The 13,707-nt window shown below is 43.2% G+C and overlaps 1 protein-coding gene across 1 annotated transcript in view; it reads left to right on the plus strand.

Moving 5' to 3' along the window:
• The window catches only part of Tmc2 (transmembrane channel like 2), a 72,281-nt gene that overhangs the window by 32,016 nt on the left and 26,558 nt on the right, over positions 1–13,707 (plus strand). Inside the window, exons 8-13 of the mRNA XM_040746286.1 lie at positions 1,684–1,782; positions 4,240–4,382; positions 6,722–6,869; positions 11,228–11,416; positions 12,415–12,594; positions 13,101–13,250. Of these exons, the coding sequence (XP_040602220.1) occupies positions 1,684–1,782; positions 4,240–4,382; positions 6,722–6,869; positions 11,228–11,416; positions 12,415–12,594; positions 13,101–13,250 (909 nt within the window). The remainder of the gene's footprint in view (positions 1–1,683; positions 1,783–4,239; positions 4,383–6,721; positions 6,870–11,227; positions 11,417–12,414; positions 12,595–13,100; positions 13,251–13,707) is intronic.

A 13,707-nucleotide genomic window follows, 5' to 3' on the forward strand; every position in this document is an offset into this window, starting at 1 on the left:
TCTGGAGTTAGGTTGGTGGCCAGCGAACCTAGTGATTCTCCTGTCTGCTCCCCACTACACACACACACACACACACACACACACACACACACACACACACACACACAGCCCTGATGTCATAGCAGCTACACCTACACTCAATTTTTTGCATGGGTACTGGGGACTCTAACTCAGGTCCTTGTGCTTGCACTGACTCTTACCTACTGAGACATCTCTCTAGCTCCAATTTTGGGGAGTTTTTAAAGGCTAGATGATAGTTGGATGAAAAGTAGTTAAGTTTCATTATTTTTTTAAATTAAGAGATTATATTCCAATCACAAAATTTTCTCATCTTAAATTGCTCATGTCAGAGATTTAGTCCCAAGCTATGAAGTATGAATTCAGTTTCTTCTCTCCTCAGTGATCAGCTTTCCTTCTTTCTTTCTTCTTTTCTTTTCTTTTTTTTTTAATTTTCATTTTAAATAGCTTGTTTTACATGTCAATCCCAGTTCCCTCTCCCTCCCCTCCTCCCACACCCCCCACCATCCCCCCATCCTCCCACCCTATTGCCATGACTAGCTATGCCTATATATTATGTATGCTACTTTATGTGTAATATATTTCCCAATAACAATATGAATTAAAACCTAATAAATAGAAACAGTAGAGCTTGGGTGACAAACACCTGTAATACCAGCACTGGGGAAGTAAAGGCAAAAGGATCATTGCAAGTTCTAGGCCAGTCAGGACTATAAATCCAGGCCCAGAGAAGGCTGGTGAGGTGTCAGGGAGAGAGGAACCAATCTGAAGTCATGAACTTGTAAATTAACAAGCAAGAGTAATTTTATGTAGGAAATATCAAATCTGAGGTTACAAAACCTAAGAGCAGTATCATAGTCTTTATCTTTAGTAGTTAGTAGCTATCAATATTTTTTAAATTTTTACTTTAGTCAATAGATAGATAAAAAATTGAATATTTTGTACTAAAAATACAATTTGTTTGTAGGTACTATCACCTCAGAAACCCCTAAATCCACGTATTCAACCAAAAAGTACTTGACTTTTAATAAAAGACTCTAAGGAGCTGGTTACAGTCACTAAACAGACAAATGTTGCCAACAAATCTCTATGCTCTGACAATCTGATTTACAATACACTCAAAAATGTCAACACAAGAACAATAAATCTCTAACATAACTAGTAAAAACTCTGACATAACTAGTAAAAAAAAAAAACTAGGAGACTTCCAAGAGGGGCACTATAAAATTTAATGAACAAAATAAGATCATAAATGGAGAGACAGTGCAGAAGGAAAAATTAATTTCATTTTTTTTCAAAAGCCAACCTAGGGTCTGGCAAGATGGCTCACCTATTGAGAGCATCTACTGCTCCTCTGGAGGACTGGAGTTGGGTCACACCAGGTGGCTCATAGCCACCTGTTGTTCCAATTCCTGAGAATCTGATGTCCTCTTCTGGCCTTCTCAGGTGCCCAATATACTCACACAAACACACACACACATAAATAATATATTGTTTTGAAAAGCCAATCCATCCTACATCACTTTGCAAACTGAGTTGATTCTTATCTTTTTCATAAGGGTGTGACTGAGGTCAACTGATAGGCGGAATGGGATTTGTCAAACACAGTTATGGTTATGCTTCGAACTTTCTTCGCTTACACTCTGTCATCTGTCCCCATGTGAGGTGCTGATGGGCATGCCCTATGGAAGCATTCCCAGAAAGACAGTGCCCCGAGCTGAGGAAGAAAAAGCCATGGACTTCTCCGTACTCTGGGATTTTGAGGTACAAACCGTGACATCAACGCACTTCCATTTGTGATCATAAAGTTGGTGTCCTTCACCCTCAAAAGTCAAATTCCAGTTCTCTCAGAAATGGAGGGGTAACTGGAGTAATTTCCTGAGGTACCCATTCACACTGCTCCCAGGGCTTTGCTTTATCCTTCATTTCATCCAGGGATCCCTAGGGAACATCTTATTAAGTAAGTAGACAATGCGAATGTTGCTTTTCGTTGTTGAAAAGTGACGCTTTTTTCAAATAGGACCCTTGTTTTATACAAAATGTTTTCCCACCCCTTGCGTCTGTGCTGTGCCTAGCTAACCTTGGCTGACGTCTTAAGGCCCCGCCTTGTGTCTGCATAGACGGTGTCATCGCTCCTTTCCCCTGCTGCCAGAGTGAACTTCATAAAATGCAGATTGGAGCACGTCCCTCTCCTACTTTGTCTGTCCCTTGCTTCCCATTCCCAGTGAAATTAAAGCCAATGGTCTTCATCGAGTTTACAAAAGAACGGCGTGTGGCCTCCTGTCTAAGACCTCTCACCTGAGGGTCCCAGATCCGGAAGTCAGGGGTCTCTGAGCACACAGCACTCTGCCGTGCCTCACTACCCTGCTGATGGGCCTCCCCTGGAATCTTCTCCCACCCGTTATCGTCTTCACCCTCCATGCCTCTCTTCTAAGGATCCCCAAGGTCACATAGCCTGGCAACAGTGCTGCCTACAAGTTGTGGGGTTTTGGCTACACAGCTGTCTGAGGTCATTTTGAACTGTTCCACAAACTCTTGTCTATTTTTTGGCACATTAAGAACCTAGCTATGGTTGAGTGGGGGTGGGGTCACCAAAAAGAAAAAACAAAAAGAATCCGACTACAGCGCTCTGGGGACCTCTCGGAAGAAGGGGAGGAAGGATTGTAGGAGCCAGAGTGGTTCACACCAGAGCACAGCCGACAGAATCAATTAAGCAGGGCTCGTAGGGACACTAGATTCTCTGCATGTTTGTTGTGGTTGCTTACCTTTGGGTTTTTGTGAGACTCCTAGCAGTGAGAGTGGGGTGTCCCTGACTCTTTTGCCTGCTCTTGGGACCTTATTCCTCCTACTGGGTTGCCTCATCCATGAGATAAGGGGTTGTGCCTCGTCTTTTCCAAATCTTTTTAAGCCTGCTCTTTGCTCAAGGGAAACAGAGGAGCAGCAGATCTGGGGGAGAGGGCAGGTGAGGACGGTCTGAGAAGAGTGGAGGAAGGAGAGGCTGATGGCAAGATGTATTGTTTGAGAAAAGAATTAAAATAAAAAAAAGAGCCGGGCGGTGATGCTGTAGTTACCAGTCCCCCATTTTAGCAGCCATTACAGACTAACATGTGCTTGCATGACCTTGCTGTTCCTGTCCTGGTCACTAAGGTCAGATGCCCTCCTCGTGGCAAGGAGCCAATCAGAAGTTAGCTGGCAGGGCTGTGCTTTACGGCTCTGGGTGTGCTTTATGGACAAGTGCACAACAGTGCCATGCAGAACATAGCAACAGTCCTGTAAGGCCCAGTGGGCCATAACAACCAGTTGACCAATCAACACAGGGCGGGTCACCCAAACCTGGAAGCGCACCAATCCTGAGACTGTTCCATACCCCTAGACACTCCCCTTACACTGTCCTTTAAGATTCCTGCCTAAAGGTTGCTTGAGGTCTTTCTCCAGCCATTTGCTATGGTGGCTGTGTGAAGGGCCCGAGCTAATGGGGTTAGCTCATTAAACATCTACAATAAAAGACTCTCTGCTTTTGCATCGAAATGGGTCTCTTGGTGATTTTGGAGTTCAGAATTTGGGCACAACAGCACCTCATACCTTTAATCCCAGCACTCAGAAGACAGGGGCAGGCCAGTCTCTGTGAGTTCACAGCCAGCCTGGTCTACAAAGAGAGTTCCACGACAGCCAGGACTTACACAGAGAAACCTTGGCTTAGACCCCTCCCCCCCAAAAAAGAGCCTGGCTATATAGCACAATAGTTTGAAGCTGTGTGTTCTTGAATGCATGTGCTGGGTACACATGCTCACACACATACACACACTCTCCTCTGCTTCCAGAATCTCCATGCACCTTGTGCAGTGGAAGAATGAGAGAAGAATAGACGATGACTGTGGATGGCCTTAGAGACATTATGACTTGAATATTTAGGGCTCTTCCTCTCTTAAGACTTTCTTTAAAACTCTGAGACAGGCTGGGCAGTGGTGGCACATGCCTTTAATCCCAGCACTAGGGAGGCAGATGCAGGTGGATCTCTGTGAGTTCAAGGCCAGCCTGGTCTACAGAGTGAGTTCTAGGACAGGCTCCAAAGATACACAGAGAAACTGTCTCAAAACAAACAAACAAACAACAACAACAACAAAATAACCTTTGAGACAGAAATTCCTGATAGAATCGAAGTGAGCATTGCTCATTCCTCTGAGATTGCAAACCCAGAGACTTTGGATGTCTTTCCTACAGGGCTACATCAAATATTCTGCTCTCTTCTATGGCTACTACAACAACCAGAGGACCATTGGATGGCTGAGGTACAGACTGCCCATGGCATACTTCATGGTGGGGGTCAGCGTGTTTGGCTACAGCTTGATGATTGTCATTAGATCGTAAGTATCAGGGTCTTGTTTGTGCGTTTTGATCTTTCTTCAAACAACTTTCCTCTGGTTCGTCTATGTGCATTGACTTTCTTGTGGACACTTCAAAGGAAACAAATGGGCAAATACACAAGGCTAGTAGTTGCCTATGGTGCTGCTGTGACAAAATAAATGACAAAGGGAGCTTAAGGGGAAGGGAGCATATTGGGGCTCACAGTTCTAGGGTACAGTCCATCATGGCAGCAGAGTTCTAGTGGCAGGAGCTTGAGGCACCAGTCACATTACCTCCTCAGTTAGGAGGCAGAGTGATGATGGCTAGTCACTTGAGCTATCACATTCCTGAGCCTAGCCTATGGAATAGTGTCACCAACAGTTGGGTCTTCCCAACTCTATTACCCTAATCTAGAAAACCCCTCACCTACATGTCCACAGGTTTTCTCCCAGCAGATTCTAGATCTTATAGACAATCAGAATTAATGATCACACTAAGGAAATGCAGATTATGCCATATAAGTGATAAGCCAGATAAACTTGTGAAGCTCTGGGAAATTAGCTTTATGAAATGAAACTCCTTTAAACAAGGCAGAGAACAGCCAGATATGCTGAAAGTTTGAAATGTAAAATGTGAGTGGGAAAGACACATTTGTAAAGCCCCTAAGGCAGCAAACAATTCTAAAATTCCCATTTAGATAGCTCATCCAGTTATCCAAAACAGCAAAAGGCCACTGTAGCCCAAGAGGGAGTATAGAACCTGATAAGGTGGCTGGAAATTTGCACCCTTTTTCTTCTTTTCTCTGGGACTCAGGCTCCTCAGAAGAAAAATAAACGGAAGTGCCAATCCTGCCATTTATAAAGATATAAATAATAGACCTATACCAAAAGAATTTGTGTGTCTGTGGTTAGTCATGGCATCCTCTCTGGCCCCAGCTCTACCTACCTCTGTGGTTAAAATTGGGCTTTATACATTGATTCCTATTTTTTTACATATATAAGTGTATTCCTCAATCACTCTTCATCTTATTTTTTGAGGCAGGAGCTCTCATTGAACCTGAAATTTACCAGTTGAGCCAGGCTTCTGGCCAGTGAGTTCTGGGGATCCACCAGTCTTCACCTTCCCAACTGTGGAATTGCAGATACATGCCATCACACCTGGTTCTTTACTTGGGTGTTAGGGACCCAAACTTGGGTCCTCTTGCCTGTAACAAGCACTTTAACAATGAATCCATCTCCCCAATTTATCTCTTCCTCTTAATTTATATTCTTTGAAGAAAAATGTAGTCCAATCCAATGAATGTGGAATATTTCTGTGTGGCACAGCAAGTCCAAAACGGTCAACAGGCAAGATTGAGTTAGGGAGGAGCACAAAACCCCCATACTTTCTGATAGAATACACGATTAGAATTCTGTGATTCCCACGGGGATGAGCACCAGGAAGTAGAGAGAGGCTGGGTCAGGTAGGATGAAACAGGCAGCCAACAAGAAGGTCTGGTGCTTTCATCCAAGCTTGCTGAAGGATATATTAACCAGATCATCCTCCAGAGTTACTGAGTTTTTAAAAACACTTACTGTTTTATGTGTATGAGCACTTTTCCTATATGTCTGTATGTGTACTACATATGTGTACCTGGTAACTAGGGAGGTCAGAAGAGGGTGTCAGATCCGCTGGACCTGTAGTTACAGACAGCTGTGAGCTGCCATGTGGGTGCTGGGAAGATAGAACCTGGGTCATCTGCAAGAGCAACAAGTGCTCTTAACAGCTGAGACAACCCAGCCCAAGTTACGGAGTTTTATATCAGAAAAATGCATACCTCTAGCCAAGAAAATTAGATGATTCTGGGTGGTGGAGGTGGTGCACACCTTTAATCCCAACACTTGGGAGGCAGAGGCAAGAGGATGTCTGTGAGTTTGAGGCCAGCCTGATATACAGAGTGAGTTCCAGGACAGTCAGTGCTATTACACAGAGAAACCCTGTCTTGAAAACAAAAAAGAAAGGAAGAAGGAAGGAAGGAGAGAAAGTCACATTTTGTTTGTGAATAGAGTTCCCAAATTCTCAGACTGTGTACACAACTTAGTCAAACCTCAAGAAGCCAAATGCAAGGACAGAAAACATAATGAGGTGCCCTATATCTTGCAGACTCACTATCTAACACACAACCTGAGTGCTTGCAGGAAACTCTGAATTTGGGGAGGGAAGTTCTCTGGCTGTAATCAAAATTGCCCTAGCTAATGTCCCTCCCTGACTTATTCCTTCATTGCATGTCATCTTCTCCTTGTGCCCAAGATTGACTTAGGCCAAGGATCCTGGTGACTGATATAACAGAAAAGAGACAGGTGTGACATCTGTCCTCCAGGATGGCCAGCAATTCTCAAGGGAGCACTGGTGAGGGAGAGAGTGACAACTTCACGTTCAGCTTCAAGATGTTCACCAGCTGGGACTACCTCATTGGGAACTCAGAGACAGCTGACAACAAATATGTCTCCATCACCACCAGCTTCAAGGTAGTGACCCTGGGGCTTTTCCTCCTTCCCAAGGAAAACTCTGGGGGTCCCCCTGGCCACTGGGAAGCTTTCCTCAGGTGGGTGAGTGGAAATGAGTCTCCAAATAATCCGTGAGAAGAGCTGTATCAACAAAACACACACCTTCTAAACAGACGTTCACGGCAAGGCTGTGCTAAGAATCTCTTATTTGGCAGAGAATCCTGACTTCCTTTTCTTCAGACTTTTTTCTCTCATATATTACATCCTAACCACAGTTTCCCCTCCCTTCTCTCCTCGAAGGCCCTCCCAAACCCCATCCACTCCTCCTCCTTTGTTTTCCTTCAGAAAAGGGCAGGCATCCCAGGGATATCAATCAAACACAGCACATCAAGTCATAATAAAACTAGAACCCTACTTCTGAAGTCTGGCCCTGCCTCTTCCGTCAGGACACTGCTTTCTGGTGGAGTTCCTGGGAGGACTCATTTGGGACAGCTCATGTCAACCTTCTGTGGATGCTAGAACTGCCTAAGGAGCTTTAAAACTGCCCTGCCCAGGGCCTTCCAGACTCTGATGTGATTGGCTAGCACTGTCACTGTTGTTGTTTAAACAAGTGGGTTGTTTGCTTTTTAAAGGTCCTCAAGTAATAAAGACCCAGTTAAGGATGTGGAAATGAAGAATTAACTTTGTGTTTCTTACAGTCCATGTCTCTTACAATCCTCATTATTTTATTCACAAGAAAATTGACATGGGCTGAGGAAATAGAGTTCAGCCAAGATAAATGACCCAACAGCATGGAGGGATACGCTTGTACTCCTGGGACTTGGAAATGATCATAGGAGGCATGAGTTTGAGGCCAGGCTGGGCTACACAGTAAGACTGTATCTCAATCAAGCAAACATGAACCAGACAGCAAATAAATGAATAGAAGCAGAAACTATAGAGTGGAAACATTGTGTGATATATTGTTCCTCTGTGTCTGTAAAAACAACTACATGCTTTTGAGACAGGGACCTCATTACATAGGCTAGGATGGCCTTGAAATTGTGATCCTCCTGCCTCAACTTTCAGTGCCTGGACTGGAGGATTACCTGGGTTCTACTGCAAGTTCTTCATAGTGCAGTATTTCTCCTGCCTGGCTTTGTAGGCTGTCTTTCCCCAGGACTCAGTGCTTGCTTGTATATTATTGGGGTTCAGACAGGAGGCTTACAGCAGGTGGGTTGGGGGTCTGCTAGAAAGTTATGATCTGAGGGCCAAAAGGAAAAAAACTGGCTCACAGACCAGTTCCTCTCATGGCTCTTATTCTTCAAAAAATGTTCTTCCCAAAAGTTCTTTCTCAAAAGCTCTCTTTAAGATTTCTCCTTAAAAGTTCTAATAATTTGTCCTCTATTTATAAAGGCAAAACTCTTTAAAGTTCTTTTTCAAAATTCTCCTAGAGTTCTAAGAATTCTCTAAAAGTTCCTTCTAAAAATTCTCTAAAAATGTCTTCTAAAAAGGCTCCAAAAGTTCCTCTTCATCCCACAAGGTTTCTAGTTTTTTATATCCGCAGGCACATTTAACAGCTCTCTGACAATAGGGCCGGGAAGGTAGGTAGGATTTTCAGAAAAGCAGTCATGTGTCTCAGGGGGGAGACATGATTTGCAGCAGATGCTGTTAACTGATTAGAGGGGACTTCTCAGAGCTATATCAGGGGGAAAAACTAAGGTCTGGAGGCTGCAGCTCTTACTGCTGACACTCTGGGGAGAAGGAATTTCCTTTCTCTGGGGCCTTTTTGAGACTATAAGGCACCCAGTATATATTCTATGTACAGCCAAATTTGTAGTAACAAATATTCTGGAGTTGATACCGAGAATATTAATTGCTACTTCTGTAATAAATGATAAAGGCTCACAGCATCCATTGTGCTTAGCTCCCCTTTCATTTCCTTCTCTAGCCCAGCCCTCCCCGGGACGATAAATGGTCTTCTGCTCACCAACAGCAAAGGATTTGAGCCCCCTACCCACTAAATGGGTTTATCTGGCCCAAGTCTCGTTCACCAGGCAGTGGGTAGATGGGGAGCCGTCTCAGTTCTGTCCTCTCCTTCAGCAAGTGGGCTGTGGCCATCTGCAGTCACAGGCAGGGAAGGCTGGGACAGCTGGGACTCTTCCTCTAGGCCAAACCAAGGGTCAGAGAGAAAGCATTGTCTACTGAAAGCAGAGACAGTACACATAAAAAACTATAGGAGCCTCTACAACCCCCAAGGCCAGCAGAGTAACATCTACATGAAGCAAGAAGGATGACTCAGTGGCCAGTGTTGGTTAAAACTTGGAGAGTCTGACCCCAGCAGTTTAATTTACATATATTTAAGGGAGAAAATTTTTGGAGAAAATTTTCCTGGTGATAAATAACTCAATCTCATGTGCAAAATAAAGCTTAAAACAGGACTGCATTGAAGCTCTTTGTAAAGCACATGTGACAACTTCCAAGATTCTATAGACTGACTACATGTGACATCTTAAGGGCCTTGGGGAGGATCTGGTGTGGTCTTGGTCATACAGACAACACACAGGTCACCGGACTACTAACCACCTCCATTCCCAGCCTTCTGAGCAGAAGACAGGTTATTCCTATCTCCCCTTGAAGAGCCAACAACCCCATATATGTAACATTCCTGTTTCCCTAGTGCTTATCTGTGAGCACAAGGGTCTTGTGCCTCCTATGCATAGCAGGGTAGATGTGAAGATTCTGTGAGCTGACGTGACATATCTGCCTGATGAGTTAGCTAAACCTGAGTGGACACAGTAACTAGGGATTGGTAGAGAGGGCTCTTCCCAAGCACTCCGTCCTGGAAACCAGGTTTCATGTCCTAGTCTGCCCCTTACTGCACACATCTTCATAGTTACTATGCAGGACACAAGCATAGCAAACAAAAACCATTGCATTTTATACTAACAGAAAGCAATTAAGCTGGCCGGGCATTGGTGACGCACGGCTTTAATCCCAGCACTCGGGAGGCAGAGACAGGCAGCTCTTTGTGAGTTCGAGGCCAGCCTGGTCTACAGAGCAAGTTCCAAGACAGCCTCCAAAACAATACAGAGAAACCCTGTCTTGAAATACCAAAAAAAAAAAAAAGCAATTAAGCTGATTTTAAAATTCCATTTACAATAATACCTGAAACATAGATGTCTATCAATAAGTTAAAGCCCCCCTACCAAAAAATATATGAGACACCAAACAAACAACAAAACCAGCACTCAATATTAAGAAACCCTAAGAACAGGAATTGACAAAATATAGCATGGGGACCAAATTCAGACTGCTGCATACTTTTATAGGTAAACCATGCACATTTACTTAGATATTGTCTATGGTTATTTCATGCAATAATGGCAGTGGCGAGTAGAGAGAGACATGGACTTTAGGCTAACATTATCTACTATGTGAATTTTATAGGATGTTTGTATTTGAAAGGCCAAGATTAAAATTTTAAGCTGAGGGGCTGGAGAGATGGCTCAGCAGATAAGAGCACTGGTTGCTCTTGCAGAGGACCTGTGTTTCATTCCCTGAATCCACATGGCAGTTGACAACTGTCTGGACTCCAGTTCCTGAGGATCTAAACCCTCTTCCAGCCTCCACAGGCACCAGGCACACATGTGGTACACAGACAGACACGCAGGCAAAACACCCAAATACATAAAAAATAATAAAATAACAAAAAATACTCAAATGAATTAATGTTTAAATTCAAATTTATTTGGTTTATTGATTTAAAACAATCCTACATAACTCATTGACACCACTGTGGGCCTTTAGTCCCACAATGTGAGGAATAGTATTAACTGTTCTGTTGGTTCACTGTTAGATTAAGAAATAATTCATGAGGGCCAGGAGTGGTGATGCACACCTTTAATCGCAGCACTAGAGGCAGAGGCAGGCATATCTCTGAGTTTGGCAGCCTGGTCTACAGAGTGAGTTCCAGGACAGCCAGGGCTACACAGAGAAACTCTTGTCTCAAAAAACCGAAGAAGAAGAAGGGGGGAAGGAGGAGGAAAGAACAAAAGAATGAAAGGAAGGAAGGAAGGAAGGAAGGAAGGAAGGAAGGAAGGAAGGGAAGAAGGAAAGAAGGAAAGAAGGAAAAGAAATAATTCATGGGAAAATACTTAGTACTATGTCTAGCACATAGTAATTCTCAGCTTTCATCATTACAAAATAATCAAACCCAAGATAACAGTAACGGTAAAATACGTATTTATATAGAAAATACCTACAACTCTCTACAGGGTTATCCCATCACCTCTTCTGCATCATTGATGAAATACAGAAAAGTATTCTCAGGAATTCAAAGCCATGGGTGGCTGGGTTCATGGCCTGACGTTGTTCATATCTCGTTTTCACATGCTAAGGAATCTATAGTGGATGAACAAGAGAGTAACAAAGAGGAAAATATCCACCTGACAAGATTTCTCCGTGTCCTGGCCAACTTTCTCATTCTCTGCTGTCTGTGTGGAAGTGGGTACCTCATTTACTTTGTGGTGAAGAGGTCGCAGGAATTCTCCAAAATGCAGAATGTCAGCTGGTATGAAAGGAATGAGGTAAGATGGGCATCTGCAATGAAGCCAGGATTGGGGAAAGTGTTGGAATCACTGTGCTGCCACTCAGCATAAGCCCAACCCCTCAGTAGAATCCCTAAAGTCTGAATCACAGGTCTTCCTTTAAAAGGCAAAATTAAATCGGGCATGTTTAATCCCAGAACTCAGGAGGCAGACACATGAGGATCTCTGAACATTTGAGGACAGCCTAGTCTACATAATGAGTTCCAGGACAGCCAGGCTGTACAGTAAGACCTAGTTTCAAACAAGTAACTATTACAGGGTGGAGAGATGACTCAGTGATTATCAGCAATCTTGAAGAAGACCCATGTTTTAACCCCAGCACCCTCATGATGCAACCATCTATCTGTAACTAGAGTTCAGGGGACCTCTCATCCTCTTCTGGCCTCTGCAGGCACAAGACATGCATGGATACACATACATACATGCAGGCAAAACATTCAAATTTATTGTTAAAATTATATTTTAAAGAATGATGATACTCTAATTTGTTGTTGTTGTTGTTTGCTTTTCGAGACAAGGTTTCTCTGTGTAGCTCTGGCTGTCCTGGAACTAGCTCTGCAGAACAGACTGGCCTTGAACTCACAAAGATTTGCCTGTCTCTGCCTTCCAAGTGTTGGGATTAAAGGTGTACACCACCACCGCCCAGGGCTAATATTCTTTTCTTTATAAATCAGTTGTTCCTATTGCTGGGAGAGTTTTTTTTTAATTTGTTTATAGTTCAGTAACTTCACTAGAATATATCATGGTGTTTGTTATTCTGGGTGATAGTCTCAGCTAGATAGTATATACATTCTGAATTTTTATTTATTATATTTTGTTTTATATTTAACAAGCAAGTTACTAAACTGAAGTTTTAAAAAAAGGTTTTGTAGCGTTTCTTGAGTCTTTGGCTACCTAAAATTTTTGTTTTCCTAAAATTTTTAGCTTCTTTTTTCATTTATCTGATTCCAAAACTCTCCTCCTTTCCATGTTTTCAGGTGGAGATCGTGATGTCTCTGCTTGGGATGTTCTGTCCCCCTCTGTTCGAAACCATTGCTGCCCTGGAGAATTACCACCCACGCACTGGGCTGAAGTGGCAGCTGGGACGTATCTTTGCACTTTTCCTGGGAAACCTCTACACGTTTCTCTTGGCCCTCATGGATGATGTCCACCTTAAGGTAGAGCCCACACTCCACTGTGCCTGCTGTCCACTGTATTCCCTTTTATAATATAATAACTTTACTATATATCATTTCTATTAATTAAAGAAATGTTGGAAGTTTAGGAAGGAATAGTAAAAAGAGGTAACTCTAGAACCCATAATCCAAAGGAAACAGTTACAAACAATTGCTCCAGTCCTTGCCTGATTTTTTCTTAGGTTGTTTTTTTCCACATCATGTCTCTTATCATTTAGTAGTCTTCATATTTTATATGCAGGTTTTCCCATATCGCATCACTGCTGTCATAGCTAGTCAATAACCAACTAATTGTCCACTGATGAGATCTGTCATGGTTGGCCAAACCGCTCATCAATGCTTTTCAGACATGTATGGAACATGAATGTTAAGCCCTTGGGTACAGCAGGGAACTAGACACAGTTCATTTCTGAAAAGATTGTCCAATGATAGGGAAGCTGAACTACCCATGGCTCCTTCCAACTTCCTATCAGCATTTTCTCTTACAGCTTTCTAATGAGGAGAAAATCAAGAACATCACTCATTGGACCCTGTTTAACTACTACAACTCCTCGGGTGGGAATGAAAGTGTGCCCCGGCCACCACCACACCCTGCGGATGTGCCCAGGGGCTCTTGCTGGGAGACAGCTGTGGGCATTGTAAGTAATTATGTTTTCTGAAAAGGTGACTCTTGTTCTCAGGTCTTTGTTGTTTTTTTCTGTGATCTTTCCATTTTGGAAACAGCCCTGAAAACTCAAATGTCCACCAAGCAGGCATTGTTTCAGTGTTTTTTTTTTTAATCTATTTATTTATACCTTTTACATCCCGGCTACAGTTTTCCTCCCTCCTCTCCTCCCAGTACCTCCCCCCCCACCTCCCCTCTACTCATAGATTGGTTCCTAGCCCAATTGTCAACAGAGAGGCTTCATCCAGTAACTGATGGAAACAGATGCAGACCAAACATTAGTAAGTACTAGGGGAATCCTGCAGAAAAAGGGGAGGAAGGATTGTAGGAGCCAAAGGGGTCAAGTAGGCATTTCTTAATCTTGGAAGGTCCAAGATGAATAAAGCAGACACTGGAACATCCTGGAACTTCACATCTCTCTGCTGTCTTCA

This window comes from Mesocricetus auratus, unplaced genomic scaffold (assembly GCF_017639785.1).
Source record: "Mesocricetus auratus isolate SY011 unplaced genomic scaffold, BCM_Maur_2.0 Super-Scaffold_100004, whole genome shotgun sequence".
In the NCBI taxonomy this organism is placed as follows: Eukaryota; Metazoa; Chordata; class Mammalia; order Rodentia; family Cricetidae; genus Mesocricetus; species Mesocricetus auratus.